Below are 23,076 nucleotides of genomic sequence, written 5' to 3' on the forward strand. Positions count from 1 at the left end.
TGGGATGTTTCATCCTGGAGCACAGTTACATGTACAGTTACATGGAACCCTGCTGTGTTTGTGAAGGCAAGTGTATTGCACATTCTCCAAGAGTAATGTAAAAAAAAAAAACCAAAAACCCAACTTGAAGTAGACAAGCAAGTTTTGCAACATCATTTATTGTCTAGGTAAGCTCAAGTGTGAGCCCTTGGTTTGAGCTTTGGTGGGGATTTGCTTTACGAGCACTTGGAGGCAGCAGTTGTGTTGCTGAAGAAAAGGTTACATGGTTTACAAGGAGACCTGCAAAGGTTGGTGGCAGAACCACACACTGACAATTGTACTTCAGCTGCAAGTTTTCCAGGTAACTCCATGGATGCAAGTTACTTGCAAAAATTAAGAAATCTCAACTAATGTGGCCTTCAAAAAATGACTTAAGTCTTCTTGCGTTCAGAAATCCCAGAGGTGCTGCCTCTGCTGGCTGGCTGGGAGCCAAGAGCTGCTGCATCCTCAGGGATGTGGATAGGCAAGGTCAGCTCCACCACTTTGGCTGATGACGCCTGAGCAGAGGCTGAAGTTTTTCTACTGGAGAATCTGAAAGACAAAAATTTACTAATTACGATACAGAAATCCCTGCAGCTAAAACAGAACTGCCAAGGGTGGCTCACAATGAAGCTACCCAGTAGCCATGTTCATTCCAGGTGAAACCCCCTAAAAGATCTCTGTAGCCACCACCACTAAACAGCTTCAGTAACCCCTGGGCCATAATTGGGTCAGCACAGCACAGGCTCTAACTGAGCATACCTTGAACAGGGGAAGAAGATGCCAGTAAAAGCATCAATATCTTCTATTTAATTAGGAAGGGGTGTTCACACTACCAAGCGTAAAATGTTGCTCAAAATTGTGCTTTTATAACATCAAACATTAAATAAAAGTAAATGTAATTATTTTGTAATTATTGGGTTTTCTATACTGTGATGGATGCTGAAGTAAACTTCCTCATGTGCTATGAAAATGTAGTTAACTTAAAGGACAGAGTAAGGAGAAAGTTTTTGCAGAATCTTCAGCAAAAAGACAATTGAGATGGCCTTCAAGAGTAAAGAATTCTTTCAGTTAGAGACTAATTTTGCTGGTTTAAACTCAATCTTATAAAAACCTCAAAGCAACCCAAGAGTGTTAGAACTTACCTGGTAGGAGGTAATGAGCTCTGTGGGGACTGAGGAGTTTGACTTCCACTGGAAGAAGCAGGTGTAGGAAGCTCTAAATTGAACTAGAAAATTTGGAAAGAAAAAACAAGTTGCTCTGATGGTTGTATAATAGGACTGGGATATCAGGAGCATTTATAGTGCTCAGCATTTGAAGAGAAGTTGAAACCAGGTGAACATTTCCCTGTTTTTGCATACTGTGCACTGTCCTTGAAAGACACTCAGTAATAGGCTGGAGCTCTCACTCAAGATTTTGGTGGCAGTTAAGTGGAAAGCTCACCTTGTCAAAGTGCATTTGAAAGGCTGCAGTTAAACCAGGATTTGCTTCTAGAACATCAGCTATCACTTGGTTGATGGTTTTGTTTAAGCCTTTCAGTTCACGAAGATGAATGTCTCTCTCTTCCAGTGTTTTTGTTCCACCTTGCCTCTGTGACTGAATTTCTCTGGATAGTTTGGAACACTTAACACAAATATTTTTAAAACATTATTCTTATGAAAATACAACGCTTTTTCAGAAATATGTTAAGTTAAAACCACAGAGTTTAACCCATAGAGCTTAACCCACACTACTGTCTATCACTGTAAATTTGGAAGTTCTCATCAATAAGCACACGAACCTGTTTTATAACCCTCTCTAGTTTTGGCTTCTGTTCTTCAATTTCTTTCTTCAGCTGCAAAATAACAGCTTGTTTTTCCTTCTTTTCCGCATTGAAGAGGGCCTGCTGCTGCTGTATTACATCAAAGTGTTGTTGCATGTTCTGCAAATTCATTTGAACAGTAATATTAGTTTACAAAGCAGGTTTGGTAGCCTTTCACTTTTTGTATTTATGGAAGGGTCTGTTGTCATTAACTACTTGTTTCTAAATGTAGCTCAAGCAATTAGTGCTAATGTTAACTGGGGACTTTCTGCCAGTCCAGCTGTTTGGTGGATACAGACATGAACAAAGAAATTTCCAGGTAATTTACATCTCTTTTAAAGGTACTGTTAATGTATGTCTTTTCAAATGTATCTTAGTGGCTACAAACTATTTACCTGGCACCCTACCAACTTACAAGTGCAAGCTATCCTAAAAAAAAAAAACCATAATTGTTTCCTGTAGGAAAAGAGGGATACCTCTGACCTTTGGTATGAATAAAATCAGCTCCGTAAGGGCAGCTGGGATTTTTTAATAAATAAAGAAATGAAACTTTAAAAAAATTAAAAGGCAGAAATTAGATAGCTGTAACACCTCATTATATCCCAGGACTTAATCCTTGATGAAGATGTGTGTCCCTTTTCTTTACCTTAACCAAACAACATCTCTGAACAAGGAGCTGTGTCCTGGGGTGGTAGAATAAGCAATAGGAATGCTTGTTGACTGTAGGCAGTGACTCAGGGCTTAGAATAATCATGTGGAATATGACCATGTGCCTTTGCTTTCTTCTGTCTAATAAAATTATAACTGAAATGTAAGAATTAAGTGTTGCTCTTTCTTAAGGTCCAAGTGGCTTTCTGATTGTCGGGGGAACCATGAATCAGTCCTTGGTATGGAGCCTGAAAACATAAGCTTTTGTTTGCTTGTATTTAGGGGTCAGCCTGCTAAATTGCAAGTCAGCTAATTTAATCCTGTTTAACTGAGGTACTCTCAGTGCTAATAAAACTGAATCTGTTCCAGAAAAATCCTGGGATGTAGATGCCAGAGGTCCCAAGGTGTGTGGATTTTAATCTGCAGTGCTGGACAGGATGGTACAATAGTGATGTGTAATGCATGGGAACACAGCTGCTTTAGTGGCTGCCACAACAGCAGCTGTCAGTGCATGTGGGATTCTGAAACTTCTAGCTGTATGTGACTAAGCACCTGAAGTTTTGGTGTGATTCAAGAAAATTCAAATAATCACATTTTGAAAGGGGATGTTGTAGAGCCTTCTAAAAATCATATATTAATAAAAGAGCAAAATAAAATGTGTCATGGTTTCCTATTATTCATCTAGGATGACTTGCATAGATTTAGCTACATGCTGCAGTCCTGTCTGACTGGAACTTTACTTGTATTTTACCTGGAGATTTTCCTGAAGTTCCTTGATCTTTCTTTGTTTCTGTCTGTATTTTTCATCAACATCCCTTTTGTCCTTTTCTAGTTTCAATCTTTCCTGAAGTTCCTCACCTGTGATCCCACACAATGAAGCAGCATTAGTGCTGTGAATACAACTCAATTTTCACTTGAAAATAACTGCATTTCAGAATATTACTATATTGGTGTTGGCAGTATTTTAGTGCCTCAGGGTTTGAGGGGTTTTTAAATACTCTCCAATAATTCCAAATCACTGTGAAAAAGTAACTGACTTCATAAGGGAGAATGATTTAAGAGCTACTGGTTCCAGAGCCAGCAGAGGGCACAAAAGTTAAATAATAAGTTCTATTTTCTTCCCAATTTCTATTTCACATACTTGTCTCAGGGAGTGTCTTGAAAGAGTTTTTGTAGTTTGTGTTCCAGCTTTTAAGTACACACAAACTGTTTTCCATAGCTGTGATTTCTTTTTGAGCTTTGCAGATCTTTGCATCCAAATCATCACCTTCTTGTTGAAGTGCTTCCTTTTCCTGTGCAGCCTAAAAGCAAACCAAATATTTTAGGTGACTGCAGACATACTGAAACTATTAAGACAATTATACAGAAAATATTTATTATATGGCAATATTTAGGAGTTAAAACCACTTGAACTGAGACTTGGGTGCCTGGGGAACTGGAAGGAGGAGTCATTTACAGTATTGAAGTTCTCTGAGGCATTTCATGCATTTTATTTTGGGGACCTGCCTCTGCCTGAGCTCAGTCCTGCCCAGCAGCATCTACACCCTGCACAGAGCAGTGTCTGTGCCTTGCACTGCTGATGTGAATTACATCATGTGCTTCATGTCTGCTTCCTTCACTCAACAAATCCAAGATTTGAGGTTATACATCATATAACTACTGAGAGACTGTTACAAGTCATCCAATTTGGGAATTAGTCACTTGTAACTCCTCATTGATCTGACCAGTAGATTTAAGAAAGAACCAGCAGGTGAAGTATTTTTCTACAGCCCTTTGGAATATCTGTTACAGTGAAAAATCTCCATAGGTGGAGGAGGGTATTTTATACACCCACAGTGACCACATGGCTTCTGCAGAGGGTCTTCTGCTGTCCTGGATCTCATAGCAGCACAAATACATCATAAAGAAATTTAACATTTAAGGGTAAGAAAAAGATGAACTTCAGGACCAAGCTCACAGCTGGAAGTGTATTGATTTAACAGGAAATAAGAGAATTTGTGGAGATCAAAATAGATTCTTGTTCAAGAACAAGGGTATTGCATTTTGGATAAAGACTGATTTTTTCTTTTTTCCAGTGCAAAAAAAACCCAAAAAACAATAAAACACAGGTGACTGGTAAGTGAAAGGGAAAAGAAGACATTCTTCAAGGTATGAACCCCATATGATAAAGTGAATACCTGGAAATAACTCTAACAGTTAAGGTCATGTGAGATTCAATAATGTTGTTTCCAGCTCATAGTGGATTATCATTTGATCACTAATTTTTGTGTACTTGTAAATTAATGAGCACTGAAGTGAAGTTTTCAAACTGCCCAGAATTAAGGCTCCACATAAATTCTTGGGAAATTACGGTATCATTTAAATAATCAATGGTGCCAGATAACATAAAACAATCAGACTCAAAGTAGGCAGTAGGCAAGGAGGTTGTCTAAGAGCCCAGGGAAATCTATAGCTTAAATAATTGAATTATAATGAATGATGTTGATAAAATACCTTAATTGCATAGTAGGCCTGACTTTTCATCTCCTCTCCTTCAGGTGGCATCATGGAAAGAGTAAACATTTCATATTTGCATTTCAGTTTATCAATTTTCCACAGGCGATCTTGAAATTCAGCACTGATTTGTTTGGGGAGAAAATAAATGGATTGAGAAAGTGTTTGTCTGGCAGTGTTTTGTGGACAGTTCTTGTTGCAGCAGGTTAAATTCCTGGTGTTATGCCAGCAGCCTGTACCAGGAATTGTGCTGCTTGCTACAGATCTCGGTGGTTTTCTGTGTTCTCCCAGCCACAAACATCCCTTGTTCCGGTTACCTATGTGCCTTTTGCAGTTCCTAAATTGAGTCAAATTTGTTTTCACATCCCAGATTACTGCATCCTGGGAGGCTGTGCCACAGTCCTTCCCCAAATTTAGAGGTTTGACATCTCACTCCCAGAGCTGCTCCAGCTGCCCCCTGCTGATGGTACCTTAACATTCCTACTGCAGGATGAGTGTGAGGAACAGCCAGGAACAGCCCTAAATCAGACTCTGTGGAAGTATCCAACAGCTGGGTGATACCAAAGGAAGGAGGCCACAGTCTGTGCTCTGAGTCACACTTTAGTCACCCTAATTCCCATTGTGAGGGGTGTGGTCAGCAGGACAGTTCAGATGCTGAAATGTTCATTTTTGGCTGCATTTAGCTACTGGGGTTTCAGGGCAAAAACCATCCCAGATACTCTGGACTGATTATGATGGGAGGGAAACGTTATTTCTATGTCATTGATTTATCAGAAGGTGCATATGTAATTAGTAAGTTTTAATTAATTATATAGGATACATAAAGGAAAGCTCCTTAGTTAAAAAGAAGAAAAAGCCCAACCAAACAAAATACACCACAAAGCAAACCAGTCTTACTGTTTGAATCAAAGAAATTACAGTTTTATCAAGCAGCTAGGAGTAAACCCTCTTTAAAAGCAACTTTTTCCATTTCATGTACTTCAGCGTATCTCCAGACACATGGTTTTACATGTCCAGATTATTTTGAAAAAGGCAGAGTGACACACACAGTGTTTACTGTAAAAAGATGTCTGTGGCTGAGGTTTCCTTCCCCTTCTGCTGAGGCTCCTCATTCACAGCAAGGCCACTGATCTCCTGTTCACTGAGGGGTTAAAGCTGCAGCCTGGGGGTCAGAGACAGGGTCTCTTGCTGGCCTCAGCTGTCTTGGTAAATAACTTTGAGCAAGATTTATTTAATCTTCAGTTTCTCTAATGATGAAGCTGGGTAAAATGCTTCTCTTTTTAGTTAAGTCCCCACAAAAAATGTACTCAGTCAAAGTTCAGACAGGTTTAATTTCTATAAGAACAGTTACCTCATGCGATGCCGTTCCTGATCCAGCAGTCTTATCTGGGAATCCAGCATTGCCTTATGGATCCTGATTTCCTCCATTCTTTCTGCTATGGCTTTCTTTAACTCCAATTGTTGTTTTTCCAGTGACAGAACCTTCTCTGCTTTATTACACAGAGTATTCCGAAGGCGCTTCAGTTCCAGTTTTAAGAGATTATCTTCGACCATCATCTCCTAATAAGTGTCAAATGGTATCAAAATAAAAAATTGTTTTAACTAATATTATCTATAATTTAGTAAGTTAGTATTTATTCACTATTTTACCTTTAGTATTTATTCATTATTTTACCTTTAATATTTATACAACAGCAAGACTAATTGTGCTCTGCATTTAAAAATCTTGTCATTTTCTCATTTGTCAAGAGTCACAAAGGTGATTGTGATGGAGGTAGATTGTTTCCTGAATGGTTTTATACAAATTCATCAAACTTTCTGATTCAGGATGAATTTTGGATTATTAGACTTTTCCTTCTACAACTTTTTCAGTTTAGGTGAATAAAATAAGAGACCCTACAAGAAGATTTCTGGAGCAGTTAATATCTCACTCAAGTCCTTAATTCTTGGAGTATATTCTAGATTCTGTAGGCCTGCAAATCATGTAGTTACATGAGCAAATCTTATATATACCAAAGTTTATGAAAAGCAACAAGTGCTGAACTTCATTAGTATGCAAATACATTAAACCATTTTTTAAAATCTTGTATGACTCCAACTCCATCAATTTTTATCTGAGTGCTTTCAGGTCATCAGCTTCTTTTGTTCCCCTGAATTTCATCCCCCCAGGAAAGTTTCATATTTAGGGGAAGAGTTTTCATTGAGGAGGAAGTGCACCAGCTTTCCCCTGCTACTTAGACTCTGCTTTTTTCTACTATGTTACTGCTTCCTTTAGGAAGGCTAAAGCTTACAGGAGAAAAATTGCGCAATAATTGGAGGAGTCAGAACTGTTTTTCTGCTTATCAAAATGTGAGGAAAGGATTTACACTTAGTTCCTAATACCTTACACTGGAAAATAAATTAATTCAAACCATCTGTTAGAAAAAAATGCTTACATTTTAATAACAATACTGTGCCAAACTTATTAGTACCCATCACAGATTGAGAGTAAAAACTCAACGTTACGTAAAGACATCCTTGAACAGTAAATATATTTTCTATTTTAAAGGTAATTGTTTCTCAGGGGAAAAAACCCAAACATCCACTGATCTGGTGGATATTGTGCTATAACTAAAGTGGGATTAAATTGATAGTTCATCAAACTTTATGCTGTGTAGAGAGGAGAAACACTTTGCCTAGTAAGATGATAATGATGAAGATGCATAAATTAGAAAACTACATAAAGTGTCCTTATATATGGATGTAATGATGTTGCTTCCACTGATGGAAGGCAGATGACACCCCAAACAAACAAGAGTGTCCTGTATAAGTAAATCTGCAAAATAATACTGTACCTGCTTAACATGTTTTGCTTTTCTTAACTCCTGAAGTGATCTCTCATTGAAAAGAGTTAGTTCTTCTATCTTCTCTACCATACTACTTGTTTCTTCTCTTGTCTTATCAATTGTTTTCTTGGTGATTTGGATATCATTCTGTTTCAAAATAAGTTATATTGAACTCATTTCAGTAAACCTAAATTGCAACAAAAGTTACCAGTTAATTTTAAATGAGATGTATTTAAGTCCTGGAACCAGGAACCACCATCATGACATGTCCAATATGCTGATACGCAAACTGCATGGCATGACCTCATACAGAGTGCTGCATGGGGACTTTGGACAACTTTAAATGCAACTATACTTACAAATTTATGATAACTATAAAAGTAATAGCTTTACAAATCAGCATTCTCCTATTTCTGCACGGGCCTAATGATAAACTCAGACATTTGCAAGCAGGCAGTCATATCTTGATAAAGGCTCAGCTTGTCTTTCCAACACTCAGTGCTTGTCTTCATGTTAAGATGTATCACTTGGCAGTAAAAATCTATTTTTCTGGAAGTTATAGTGAATTTATGAAGTTTTCCACATGGGTTACACAAAGTTCAGATACTCTTTAGTCTAATACCAACTTCTTGATTACTAAGACCAAATCTACTTAATTCACTGAGGTTTCTAAATGATACTCAGTCAAAATTATGTAACAAGGAAGTTACCTGAAGTTTCCTGTACAGTGACTGTAAAGCATCATATGCCTTTTTCTTTTCTTCTAAGGTTTTCTTAAGTTCAGCAACTTTTTCTTCCAAAACTTGTTTTTCATCGGCATTAATCTCCCCTTCTAACCGTGACAGTCGTCTCTGTACTTGCTGAATATAAAAATCCTGTTAAAATAAATTTGAAGAGAATTAATAGTCTGAGATAAGCAATAAACTTGGATCTAAATGTTGGCTTTAGGACAGTCACCCAATTAAGCTATTGTTTTTATAATAGTTTCTGGCTTTTAGACCTCATTAGCAAAATATCTTAGATGACTGATGAGCAAGTGATGGTTTGGGGTAATCTTCTAGAAGAGTAACAAAGCACACTCAGCACAGGCTGCTGTAGGGAGGCTTACAATGGAGTTGCCATCTTGTTGCTACCAGTGGATGCTAATATAAAAGAGAAAATTTTCAAAGTGGTGCATAGGAAATATGCACATAATCCAATTAGTAAATAACAGGATTTTGGCATGTACCTCTTGTATTGCTTTAAAAATATGCCCTGAGGTGTCTGTGGTTCAGAGGGATCAAAGTAAAGAATGGATTTTAGGAATTAATGGGAAAAGCAGCAGATCCAAAAAACATAATGAAACACACAAGTGCAAAATGTAGGTGATACTTTGGCAAGTTTCAGTAATTTCAATTTTATCTGTACATCTAGAAACAGAAATAAATGCAGACTTCAAATGATACTGCATAACATTTTCAAAAAGGAAAACTGTTAAAGACTACAGAATTCAAGCAATGTGCTATCAGCAGACTCAAGAAACCATCATAGTGTGAAAATACATTAACATCTTACTTGGTTATATATTAATTCTTGTTGTTTTAACAGATCTGTGTCAAGTTTGCGCAGTCGACTCCTGAGATTTTTAAGTGATTTTTGTCCTCCCTCAATTTCTGCCAGAACAATCTTCTCCTTATCACTCTGTGCTTTTAACTCCTGACTCTTCTTGAAAAGTAGGTCCTTTAACTGTCTCATTTCGATTTCTTTTTCCTGGTGACAGATTGATCATTAAGTAGATTAGTCGCAATTAATCGCATCAGAATTAATCTCTGAGAACTTATCTGTTTTTATTAATCATATATAGAAAAAATATTATTACTACATCCATTAATATGAACATGGAATTTTTTAAGTCTTCAAAATGGTTGGCAAAAAAAAGTATTTGACTTAAAGAGAAAGTAATACTTTTTTATTCATTTTTTAAAAATTGAATCCTACACTACAATAACATGACTTTTTTTCCCCCAGTTATAGGAAAGCTACTTTTTTCAGCCTTTTAGAAAACTAAATTCCTGTCATTCTTTTCAAAAAACCTCCTTACTGCCTCCAGCATCTGTGAGTATTTGAGAAATATAATACAAAGCTGTTCAATGGTTTATTAAATCTTGTAACGCTGTGAGTGCACATATATGTACGTGTGTGTTTATCTAAGATGGAGTAATTCTGAAAAATTACACTTTATAAAATCACTTCCTTTTTCTCAGAGCTAAGTTGCCATTAACACCTAAATCACTGCAGGAAATGAGGTTTTAGTAGGATAAAAAATTTTAGTAGGATAAAAACCAATGCTGAATATTTCAGGTGACCCAAAATGGATTGAAAACAATGAAAATTGAGATTATTTTCTTTTTATAATCCTAATAGGAAAACAATTTTATTCTTTCCCTCCCTCCTTCCACCTCTCCCACTCAAGTAGCCAAAGACTCTCCAAAGCTCAGGCCATTGAGCATGCCAGTTTCCTGTGAGGTGCATCCTAAAACAAGTGATGTGATTTCCCCTTCCTGTTCCAAAGCACTCATTTACATTTAGCCCAAGTCTGGTACAGAATTTGATGTGCATTTAAATTAATATGCAAAACACCTGAGAACTCACTTTTCTATATTGATTAACAATGTGTTTATTCTGGATTTATTATGTATATAACCATCTTGCTGGCTTAAATAATGGTGAAAGGCAATTTAATGCCTTCTCTAAGGTTTTGTAATCACATTGCACATTCTACCCAACAGAAGTTTTTTGTAGAACTTGCTGTAAGTGCAATTCCAAATTCAAAACTCTGGATGTAAAAGGCAAGTGCAAGTTTAATATGAAATTACTATGGACTGTAGAACATGTCAGTGGGCTTTGGATCATGCTTGAACAAAGGAAATTTCTTCTGGAAGCAAACTGGTTTTTAAGTATGTGCCAAATGCTGAGCTGTATTTCTGAAGCTAATGACAATTACAAGTTCATCCACTGACACTGGATCGTGATTTGACCTTCACTTCCTGGTCTTTCCTGCATATCGAAATTAATTTATTTAACAGAAATGGCTGCTCTCCCTTTAAGTGAGGCTGTTAACAGCTATAAGATATTCAATAAGTCTCACTGTGCAACAGTGTTTTTCCACAAATTGAAGAGGGAGAAGTACCACAGAACAAGAGAGCAAAACACTGACATTTCATCCACATTGTTCCTGTAAATATCTCTTCACAGTAAATTAACAGATGCAGCAAATAGCCATGTGTGTCTAATGGTGATGGAAGGGAGGCTTCTGACTAATACATTACAGACATTGTTCAAGAACAGTTCATCCTAGCTAAAATATTTCCCTGCAGCTGTGGAGCTGCCAAGCTCAATGTCATCTTAGGTTATCTGCCACAGACACGGGGAAAGAAACCCTGCTAAGGCTTTTGCCATCCTGGAAACTGTCTTAAGGGGAAGCAAAGAAGGTTTTCATTTTAATGAAATGCTACACCATTACTTGTTTTCAAATTATCTGAAAAGCCAAAACAGTAAGGCCTATAATTTAAGAAATTATCTATAAAGGAAAGATATCCCGTCTCTAGTTTTTGAAAGTATATTTAAAATGTGTGATTAATGCCTGTGGAGTTAAAAAGTTTGACAAATGACATTCAATCTACTACAAAGCATTATTTCACATGCATGCTCTAGGAAACACTAACTAGAGAAGAAAAAGAAAGAGCATACAGTGGTATGAAAGAGCATACAGAGGTAAAGCTTTGTTGTCAGTCATGTGGGACACCTGCTGTCACATTAATTTAACCTGGTCATTCTAGAGCAATGAAAGCTTCAGCATATCCAATGCTCAGTTGCCCAGCAAAATGTAAAAGAATATTTCTGTCATGTTCAGTCAGAAGCTAAGTAGTGAAAATACTTTAAGAGAATTAGTAGCAAAATGACAAAACAGTATAAGCATTTCCTGAAATGCAGGAAAGTTCAGAAGATTGCATTACAACACTGCATTTATTCAAAAGCTCTTTACAGCTAAGTAGATGATAATGAATTTTTTTCCTATACTTAATTTGCAACCTAAGTAGTTGGTTTTTAATTTTATAAAAGTATTATTAGGCATGTTAAAAAAATAGCCACCTTATTATAACTTGTACATGCCACTTCCCAGATCAAAATCTTTATTCAGAAAACTAATCTAAAGTGAGCCAGTAATTATTTAACAGTCCACATATGTAGTATGTAGTAGAATAATATGTAGTAGAATTAAAATAATGAAGAGTAGACCAGGCCAGCCAAATTTGATTTAAAGATTTCTAAATATTTTTAAAGTGTTTGCCAAAATCACAGGTCTTTGCAGGTTTATAAATTTTGGTGGTGTTTTACTAGAGCCAAGAAGTTTTTGGTGGCAGTGATACTGAAAAGTTATCCTGACAAGAATCTCAGTCTTTAAAAACCTTATTGATGAGTATCAGTTTCCTGAACTAATACAGTTGGAATTACTAGGATCATTTATTTTCCTCCAGGGTTTTCTCAGCACAGACACATCTACATGCACACTTGTTTCAGTATTTGATGAAATAGCCACATGTCATATCAACTTTCATTTCATTTTAATAGAAAATTTTTAAAGAGATCATTTTAAAATATAAAGCTTGCAAATACAAACGAGTCCTCAGTTCTAGAAAAACATTTTACCTCAACACTTTTTTCTTCTTCTTTCAGTATTTCTTCCAATCTCAAAGCTTTTTCATCAGCACTAAGTGTCTCCTCAATTGCAAGCTTCAGTTTATCAGAAAGACTTGCAGTTTTTTCATTAAGAAGTTTTAATCTAAACAAAATTACAGAAGTTAAATGTAGGTTACCTAGGAAGCAGCAAATCTGACTGAGTAGTTGCCTCAGTCTAAACTTCAACCTATGATAATCAAGGCCCTTTTTATTTTCCCCACCCTTTAAAAAGAAGGATTACCAGGACTATTTGGACTAAATTACCCAGTGCCAAATCTATGCAGGACATGAAATAACCAGAAATTTGGAGGTTTCAGTCATCACCACTATTTAAGGTTTCTTTCTACCTCAAGGATTGGGTTGTATTACTAATCCTTACAAATGTTATCTTTAAAGGTCTGTTTCTTACCTGGCTTGTTTTGCCTGAATGTCTTTCTTCAGATTGGCTATTTGTGTTCTGGAAGACTCTAGATCAGAAGCAGTTCTGTTCACAATGGATTTCAAAGCCTGCAGCTAATAAATTACAAAATCGAGCAATTGAGCTCTTATTTGCTTTTACATGTTAAGATATTTTAAATTTTATTTTTCTATTTTTCAGAAATAAATTACTTTAAACAGTGCTCTCCAAATTAGGAGTGCTGCAAATCCTGAGGCACTATAAATTGGCCCAGCTAGTAAATTCAATAGACTAATTACACAGTATGAGTACTGGGAAAAAATAATAATAATTAAGAAGACAGAATGAATTATGGAAGTGCTATGAGCTGCAATTCTTGTCCAACAGCATCTGTATGAGTGGAACCATGGTTTTATGGTGCACAGCTGACTTTGCTGAGGTTCTTTGTGAACATGGATAACCTTATACATCTAATAAATATTTCTATGTCAAACTTTGCTTGATACATAAAATTATTTTGATTAAGATATCGCTGTGACAAAAATACACAGACATTTAATTTGGTAAAAGTACATTAAAGCATTCATTAGATAGGATAGGAATACTTTACAATCAATAGCTCTTTCATCTTCACAGTATCACTTAACAGAATAAGTTTAATTGTTTTCACTTCCACAGATTAAGAAAACTGATCAAGGACATGTATAGCAGGCTTCTTAAAGGTCACAAATTGTTGGTTGAACTGTCTCCTTCTTTCCTTGTTTCTCACATGCATCCCACAGATGTTCTAATAAGGGGAGACTGTTCTATTATGCCATCATGGAGTATTAATTGTGAAAAACTTCAAGCAAGAATCTCACAGCTTGAGATGAAAACCGACCAATTCTACAAACCCTCAAGCTTGCATGAATTATAGGGTAATTTAATAGCCTACACCTTGTTTGAGCTACCTCCAGTTTAATTAGGAGATCAGTCTATGAACCACCTGTTACAGAAAAGCTATCCAAAGTTAAGGTAACAATTTTTTTTCAAAAAATCACTAAGCTTGCTGAGTACCCCAGTGTTACCATTTTCTTGTTAAGAAAAAAATTACCCAGATAATACAAGTGTATCCCTTCTCAGCAGAGCCATGAAACTTCAAATACTTCTTAGAAATACTTCTACAGGCATTTAAGTAATTAAGCAGTGCAGCTCATTCCCAGATCAGATTCAGAATGGCCAGTGTCAAGAATGACTTGCTCACAGGGCAGCCCTGTCCCAGTGCCTCTTGATTAGAAAGCCATGTGAAAGCACTGGGTGTTCTCCCCAGAAATAGTAACCTGACTACCAGGCCATCAACACACACTTCTGAGAGCACAGGACAAGAATTGTTTGGAATCTGGAAGAGATTTCTTTCATCTTTATACAATACTGCAGTCTGTGGATGCTAAAGGAAAGAAGTTTCCTGAAGCATCTAACAGTGTTAGACCATTTAAGAGAAAATTCATCCATTTTACACCTGAAAAACAGAGAATACATTCCAGTCTTTGCACCACTCTCAATGACAGGATTAAGTGGAGGGTTCAGATTGCAATGAACAGGAGTTGGCTGAGAAAAGCAACATTTTGAATTATTAAGAGCCTAGTATAAAACCAGAGAAAAGGAAATGCTATTGCTGTATTTCCTCCATCTGGTGCTCAGTTATAGATTCAGTCTGTTTTCCTGAACTGTTTGGCCACCCTTACCTCATCCTGCAGCTGAGTCCTGCGAGTATCCTGAGCCTGGAACTCCTTTCGGAGGTTGTTTGCTTCCCGCTCAGCAGAAAAGATTTTCTTTTCATATTCCATATTATTAACAGTTTCATTTACCAAAAAGGCAGTCTTCTCTCTCAGCAACATTTCTTTGTTTCGGATCTCCTGTTTTATCTCTGCAATTAGCTAGCAGGATAAAAACTTTTTAGATTTGCTTTCATTAGTTGTGTTAGATTAATAAAGGGTACAGCCAGAAGATCAATTCCTATTATGATTACTATTTGCCTGAGACAGTCCAGTTATCATTCTTAAAATTACTTTAATCCATGGATTACATGTACATCACACCAAAAGCTGGAAACTTCCAAAATGTTCCAATAATTTAAAAACAAAAAGAGACTATAAACTATTATGAAAATAATTCTTTATTGATTGAATTGGGAAAAAAAAGCTACGCAAAAATTCAGGTAGGCTTGAAACAGATGAAACCAAACAGGAAAATTACCAGCATTAGTGATGCTTACTTTACCTGACAGATTTATAGCTACTCAGGGAAAATTCTGCATTTTGAAAAGTTAAGTAAAACATTAGCTACCCAGAAAATTATACTGTAGTTTTGATGTTTAAAAAAAAAAAAAACAAAAACAAAAGACAACAAAAAAAACCTCCCACATCCCACATCAAACCCAAACCCTAGATATGGGTCAGTTACAGCAGTTTTACCAAAGCACACTGATCAATCTCCTGATCCCTTTTTTGCATCTGATGAATTGCATTCTCCCACTGCCTGATGACTTCCTGCCTTTCTTGATGAACCCTGCGAAAATCTTCAGCTGCTCTGTCAAGCTCCATCTGTTTAAAAGAAAGCACCTCCATGTTTTCTGAAGTTAAAAATGTCACATCTAAACGGGATCTTTGAGAACCTTAAGCACAAACCTGAGCTGTCATGGTTTCTGTAAGCTCATTATCCAGAGCTCTGCGCTTCTGGTTTGCTTCCATGGTCAACTTTTCTATTTGAAGGGTTAATGACTAAAATGAAAGGATATGAAAATATTTAAAAATTAAGTATTTGAAAATAAATAGATCACATTTTATAAATTCTTAAAGCCTTGCTGCAATCAGGGGCTAAATTACTGAGGCGTCAATTTTTATTGTGTTTTAGAAAACCAAAAATTGACAGTCTAGCCTCCCAAATTTTCAGTCAATAAAAGTGGCCATAAGAACCAAACTGCAGAAAGGCCAAAGTAACTCTCCACTGTCTGTAATTGTGTGTGTGGTGTCCCTTTGCATACAGCAGTGAAAGTTTTTCTGTAAACCAAAGTTTTTTTGTTAAGTATTTAATAATTAAAAATCAAAATTCTACTCACTCTATTTAAAGGCTAAAAAGAGTAATAACCAGGATTATTAATCTCTACATTAATAATATACTTGGGAACTCACCCTTATAAACTCTGAACTTTTGACTGGAATTCCTCTTTATACAGATATATATGCTTTTGTCTTCCATTATTCCAGGTAGCTTTACTGAAGAAGCTGTAATTTATTCCCAGCAATATTAATAAACTCTAAAGGGGAATCCTATTCTATTTGCCCAAACTTGGTGTGAATTTTTGAACAAACTCCTCTTAATTCAAGGGCACTGTTTTCTAGACTTTATTGTCTATTTGTGCACCCTCTCAAAAAATTTAAACTTAAATCTAATCTGGATGAATAAGCAAAATAATGTCTTCAATTATGTCTCTCATTATTGTAAAACCTGTTCTTTCAGCTTCAAAATGAGCCTCATATGGAATTGCACTGTTGTGCTAAATGGAAACTAGTGTTGTACAAAATCTTGTCTTCATTTTATCTGACTTGATAACATAACAAAGTTTTCAAGTGATAAAATGGTTCTTTGTTTGATTTCTGAAAACTGTTGTCATTTCTACTTACTCCAAGTTTCCCTTCATCTTGCAGTGCATACTTCTGGATTACAACAGCATCAGTATCAGTACGATTGATTTCCTTTAGCCAGCCCTCCAGAAGTTCTTCATCCCAGTTCATCTGTTGTTTTAAGTCTTCCAGCTTCTTAGTGGTTTTATTTATAGTATTCTAATAAAAGAAGAGAAAATAAAAGGTTCAATATCAAATGTCTAATATCCATTGAATAGTAATTGAAGCAACCAGTTCAAGCCATTGTAACAAGTCTACCCACATGTTGTCGACAGAATTGAGAGTTTTTTTATTAATTGTGTGTTGAGGAATGCTATTGGACATCCTGGTCTTAAAGAAAATGCAAGACAGTAGGTTGCCACAAATTTAAAATGCAAATAATTTTAAGAAAAGTCAGCCTCTGGCAAGATATAACCATCTTAAGGGTCTTTTTTCCATATAATAAACTGATTTGAGGCCTCCAAAGGTAAAGGTTCTCCCTCACTCATTAAGGCTCACTTGTTAGACCTTATCCAATTTTCAAATATATCAATTTTCAAATGTGACCTCTTCACATGACTGAAGAGACTTCACCCTGCTACCCATTCTGAGAGACTGGAGATTACAAACAGAACAAAAGCAAAATTTTTAAAATGTAATTAAATAATCAATAGAAAAAGAAAGAAAATTTCAAACCCAGAAGACCACCTGCAATTGAGTAGCATTAGATTACTTTGTAACTTAAACCAAATCTTTGATCTTGAAATCATGACCAAAGTTTATTTTATGTAGAGAAGAAGATTTGCCACCAACCATATGATTTTAAAACCATTAGGAAAATAACTGTGAGAATTGGAAATATAGTGATATGGATGTGTATCTGGCATTAAGAACAGAATTCTTTCAAAATCTAATTAATATTTGCTATGTTTTGACCAGCCTATGCAGTAACATCCTCAGTGTCACTCTACTTGCTTACACAGGAAAAAGCCCATCCAGATCATCTACTACAGTTTATAAATTTTAATTATAATTAGCTATTATTGACTTCTACTACTGTAGCTGTATATGCAAGTGAGGACAAGTCATAAAATTTTGCAGTAAAGGTGTTCCCTTCCAAAAATGTCAAACCTTACTTCTTGAGTGTTTTTCTTTTGTCTCAAGGAAGCTATCTCATCTTTCAGTTGCTTAATGTCGTTTTTGAGACGTCCATATTCTCTCTCAGCAAGGGCTTTAAAGTGATGTTCAGTTTCAATTTCATTCTCTTTGGCTTTGTAAAGAGACTGCAGAATAATAAAGTTCAGTATTTTGCAATATACAAAAGGCATACATCAACAAACTTTTACACACAATTAAATCCCAAGTCAGAGATGCTGTGGTTTCATCATGCAAATGAAGGAATTTTCAGACACATATTCTTATATATACACATGTAAACATTGTATCAAGTATCCACAGATCAACCTTTTGTAGCCCTAAAAATTCAATTCTAAGATTTTTCACCCAAGATTAAGAATCCAAACATTTCAACATCAAAATCTTAGTCTTTTGATCCACAGTGACTTTACATCAGATCCAGAAGGCATAGCAAAAAAAATATTTTATTGTTCTGTGCTAAGACAGATCTCCCCTGCTGGCCAATAGCAGTATCTTTCCTTTAATTCAAATTAATGCTTGAATCTGGCAAAAAAAATTAAGAAGTTGTTCAGCTGCAGACTTTTTCAGCCAGGATATTTTATCTGAAAGGAGAAAATCTTTGTCTCAAGACTCTTCAGAAATCTAAACCAGCCCTTTTGCTCAGTTAATTCAGAGTGTAAGTAAGACTTAAATCTTGACCATGACTTCAGTTTTCATGTCTATGAATTAAGAATTAAACATTTCACAACTAATTCTTCACCACTGTAAATATTATTAATTTTTTCCCACCTTACACTGGTATTTTCTTTGACCAATTTTTTTTTTTTATTAATACCTACTAAAGTCCACATTCAAGAAGAATTCTAAGATGCACCCTTCCTGGATATTGCTTAGGTACAGTAATTTGAATTTGTGTGGTCTTAATAACCACCAAATAATATCACTGAGGTGCACAGTTTAACTTTTGTTTCCCGTGGCAATCCTGGAATAAAGCCCTAACAAATCTCTAACAAAGCTGGTAAAATATATAGAGATACCAGCCACAGAGAGATACTCGGGTTACAGGTCTGTCTGACAAAACAGATCTGCTAGAGGTGGGGATTTACCTGAGAGAAGTTAATCTCTTGTGTCACATTTTTCAAATGAGACGCCATTGCTTCTATGCGCTCCTCAACGTTGGTCAACTCATTCTGCAGCTTCTCTTTTTCCTTCTGCAACTTCTGCAGCTGTTTAAGAGTTAGAATCGTCAAGTTACTGTTTGCGGTTGAGCGTTCATTACCCGCAACTACCTAGAAACAGTCATTGAAATTACTAATGAAAAATTAACGCAAGAAGTAGCTGCTGCATTTCTCCAAAGCAGCGAAATGAGAGATTTCAGGAGAAAACCCGGAGCTTTGCTAAGGGAACGGACAACTCGCACTGCTCCTCCTGCGGGGCTCGGGGGATGCGGGTGCGCGGGTCCCACGCTCCGAGCGGGGATCGCCCTCCGGATTGCCCGGGCAGCTCCGCAGAACCCGCTTCCATCCCTCCATCCCTCCATCCCTCCATCCCTCCCCGGCCCCCGGGAACGACGGGCTCCTCTCCCTGCCGGCCGCGGCTCCGCGCTCACTTCGTCCTCCAGCGCCTTGTTCTCGGCGTTGGCCACGGGCACGGCGTAGCCGGGCTCCCACTGCAGCTCGGCCAGCACCATGGCGGCGGAGGGGCTGCCCAGGCTCTCCATGGCCGCGGAGGGGCCCACAAGGGCCGGGGCTGCGGCAGGGCCGGGGTGAGGCAGCACCGCGGCTGAGGCGGCTCCGGGCGCTTGGCAACGGCGGCAACGGCGGCTCGGGCCGGGCGGGCCTCGGGCGGATGGGGGCGGCTCGCCCGGGGCTGGGCCGCTCGTGGCCGTGCTGCAGGGTCGGGTGTCAGCCGCAGGGCCGCGGGCAGCCCCTCAGAGCCCCTCAGAGCCCCTCAGAGCCCCCCGGCCCCTCCGCCAGAGCCCGCTGCGCCGCGGCTGCGGCCGGCAGAGCGGCTGCTGGTTTGCCACGGGGGACACCAGATAGGGCTGGGGCTGACACCGACACCACCTGCGCTGGGGACACCGGCTGACAGGTGTGTGTGTGTGTGAGGGGACACCGACTGACAGGTGTGTGTGTGTGTGTGTGTGAGGGGACACCGGCTGACAGGTGTGTGTGTGTGTGTGTGTGTGTGAGGGGACACCGGCTGACAGGTGTGTGTGTGTGTGTGAGGGGACACCGGCTGACAATGTCTGTGAGGGGACACAACACGCCCTGTTTCTGACAGGCCTTTGGCATTATCACCACAACTAATGGGTGAGTTTCCTGAAACACGCAGCGTTCCGGTGACCATAAACACTAATGCAACGTCCGTGTGAACTTGCCTGTCACCTTTTGAAGTGTACACTATCTGTACTTCTGGGTTGCAAATTACCCTGTGCCACTGAGTTCCACCATTTGCAGACCAAGACAGACACAACACTCGTGGAAGGAATAATTGAGTCCATGAATGGTTTGGGTTGGAAGGGACATTAAAGATCGTCTGGTTCCAGCCCTTGCCGTGGGCAGGGACACCTTCCTCTAGCCCAGGTTGCTCAGAGCCTTGTCCAACCTGGCCCTGAACTCTTCTAGGGATGTGGCATCCACAGCTGCCCTAGACAACATGTGCCAGCGTCTCATCACCCTCACAGAAAAGAACTTCCTCCTAATACCTAATCTAAATCTACCCTCTTTTAGTTTGGATCCATTCCTGCTTGTCCTGTCACTATATGCTCTTGTAAAAAGTCCCTAAAAAAAGGAAGGATAGCCTTGATGCAAAAACCCTCCCTTGGTGACAATTGTCTGGCTAAAGCATCCTCCTGCCACCTTCCTGTTTGCCCTCTGGGATGTATGAAGTTGTGGTGGCCAGTGTCCAGTGTTTTGATCTTGCTGTACACTTTCCCAGTCTGCAGCTCGGTGGTGATGTGTCTGATTGTGAGAATGATGTGCTGAGTACAGTTAGTGTCTTCCAGAGGAACGTGAGATGATTGGACCTTCATCACCAATGTGGGCAAGACAAAGATGCAGATGATGCAGAAAGATAGCTGAGATATGCAGCCATTAAGAAGAAGGGAAACTTCTACAGGCAGAAAATTCAGACTTATATATGTATTCCTGATTCTAACATACATGAAGGAGACTTCTAGAAGCTGGACATGTGGATCCAGGTGTCTTTTCAAAACGAAATCTTAGGACCAGCGGCTTGCAGCACTGTGTCAGAAATGGGGATTAGCACAAAGGGATGAGTGCAGAGGTGATGCAGGGGTGTGATGACAAGGAGGGAGCCTCAGCTGAGCCTCAGTGAGTCAGGACAGTCAGGTGAATGTGTGGCATGTGGAGGACTGAGCCTTTTGACCCCCTTGAGGGCCATGTGCCAAGAGCCACCTACTGCAGAGTGCAGTGAGGTGACCTGGCCCAATGGAAAGGTTGAAAGGGAAAATTCCAATGACACTACAAGTTACTAGAGACAGCAGAGACTACAATGGTACATCCCTGTGTACATATTAGGGGCCCCTTCCTTTCCTACCCAAAGTGAGAAGCTCCTTTTACCCACTACATATGAAAAATGCAATTTGCCTTGCAGGGGTTTTAAACTGACACCTGTAATTCATTGTGGCTTTGCAGTGATGAGCTGATAATCTTGTATTATCCAAGCTGAGCTTGTGTGTGAAAGAACATGAGACCATATAGTGCCTGAGAAGAAGAAAGCAAATTATTGGAAAACTGTTCTGAGGTGAGCAATCAGTCCTCTTCAATAAGCAAGACTTCCAGTGAAAAAATTGTGATTTATAAACATGTGCCTTAATGCATGTATTAAGAAAGAAATCAAATTAAATAAATCTTGATGCAGTTAGTTAAATAACACACCAAACTTCTGAATTTTTGTCATCATAAGTGTACTGTTCACATATTTTTGAGTCCAGATTTATACATAGTGTCTGAAAAATACAAAGTGTTATATGAGTAAAGACTATTACTTCACAATTTTCATGGAAATTCCACCCTTCTCACTTTCTCTTGCCTAATGCTGACTAAACAAATCTCCATTATATGCTTTTGTTCGTATGGTTTTTCCCTTCTCCTGCCTGTGGAAATGTGTTCAGTAAATGCAGAACTGTTTGCCAGATGTGCTAATCCACCAGATGGTGCTGCATGCCTGTGGATTCAGAGGGGTTTTGTTGGTGTCTCTTATTAAAATAACACCAGTTGGTTATTGACTCTTCAGTTAAAAGGGAATATAAAATTCCTGTTCTCATATATATACATACATACATATATATATATATATATATATATATATATATATATACTACAGAAGGTTGTTTCATTTTATTTTTAAAATTGTATCTTTTATTTTTAAAGGTGTTAGAGGAACAGGAGTACTTGTAACATGGCAAACTATTTTTCTGTTTACATTCCTTTTGGGTTGAATTTTCACTTTAGTTGACCACTGTGCCCATTTATTCAAAAGACTTAAATCTCCTCTTGTACCTATTAAAAACATCATTTTTGTTTGTTTATGCCAAATCTCCTTAAACAGTTATCTGTGTGAAAATAAAGATTTCAATTATGGATCTCTTTCTAATGCATGACACTTTTGCTATATAAAATATGGGAAAATATTTTTTCCTGACTGTACATCTAAGGCATCCTCTGAAAAAAAGCCCTCATTTAAGGGATTATTGGATTGTTTGTAACTAACCCAATGTAGCCAGTTGGTGTCAGTTAATCATTGTTGATAATCAATTTTGCATGTGAACCTGCAAGTGGCAGGGTGGTTGATAATGGGATGTAATGGCCCACACTGTATCTTCTCTTTCAGACGGGTGCACTAAGACAGCTGGCACAATGGAAGAAACAAAAATAGGAAAAGAGATTGAAGGGACCACACAAGTGAGTGTGAGATCAAGACATGCAGGAAGTCTGAAGGATGGAGGATCTGGCATGATAATGACTGAAGTATTGACTAAAAGCTAAATGTCTTTATTGAAAACTGGACCTTCTGGCTTGGGTAGGAGAAGCACAATTGCATAAAAAGGAGAATTACTCATAATTCAGGTCTGATGTGTTATCAGTTATGTTTACTCTATCACTAACCAGTGAAAGATATAAATTAACAGCAATTTAATACATTGGTCTTGGGGGCAAAAAAACCCAACAGATATGAGCAAAAATCAAATACTTTTGAAGTCTGAGGAAGCTTAAATTTGTTCTCTATCCTGTTCTACACTTTTTGCATAGTTGTGCTGGCAAAGGCTGCAAAATTTCTGGTACAGTGCAGTGGATTTTGTGCTGGAGATGGGTGCAGAGGACAAACCCCCCATCCTTTTGCTGCAATATTAATTTGAAAAGTTACTGTAAG

At 38.0% G+C, this 23,076-nt stretch overlaps 1 protein-coding gene across 1 annotated transcript; it reads right to left on the minus strand.

Annotated features, from left to right (window-relative positions):
* Nucleotides 1-60: 60 nt before the first annotated feature.
* CCDC39 (coiled-coil domain containing 39) lies at nt 61-19,519 on the minus strand. Its single transcript, XM_056498863.1, has 20 exons — nt 19,289-19,519; nt 18,786-18,905; nt 17,679-17,825; nt 16,564-16,722; nt 15,568-15,660; nt 15,355-15,483; nt 14,626-14,817; nt 12,914-13,017; nt 12,475-12,607; nt 9,340-9,534; nt 8,496-8,660; nt 7,795-7,932; nt 6,312-6,520; nt 4,961-5,084; nt 3,609-3,768; nt 3,219-3,325; nt 1,799-1,939; nt 1,462-1,641; nt 1,164-1,246; nt 61-570 (listed from the first exon to the last, which is right to left on the minus strand). The coding sequence occupies exons 1-20, from the start codon at nt 19,397-19,399 to the stop codon at nt 411-413; spliced, it is 2,850 nt and encodes a 949-aa protein (XP_056354838.1). The 5' UTR covers nt 19,400-19,519; the 3' UTR covers nt 61-410.
* Between the last annotated feature and the right edge of the window lie 3,557 nt (nt 19,520-23,076).

The sequence above is a fragment of the Oenanthe melanoleuca genome, chromosome 9, assembly GCF_029582105.1.
Source record: "Oenanthe melanoleuca isolate GR-GAL-2019-014 chromosome 9, OMel1.0, whole genome shotgun sequence".
NCBI classification, from domain to species: Eukaryota; Metazoa; Chordata; class Aves; order Passeriformes; family Muscicapidae; genus Oenanthe; species Oenanthe melanoleuca.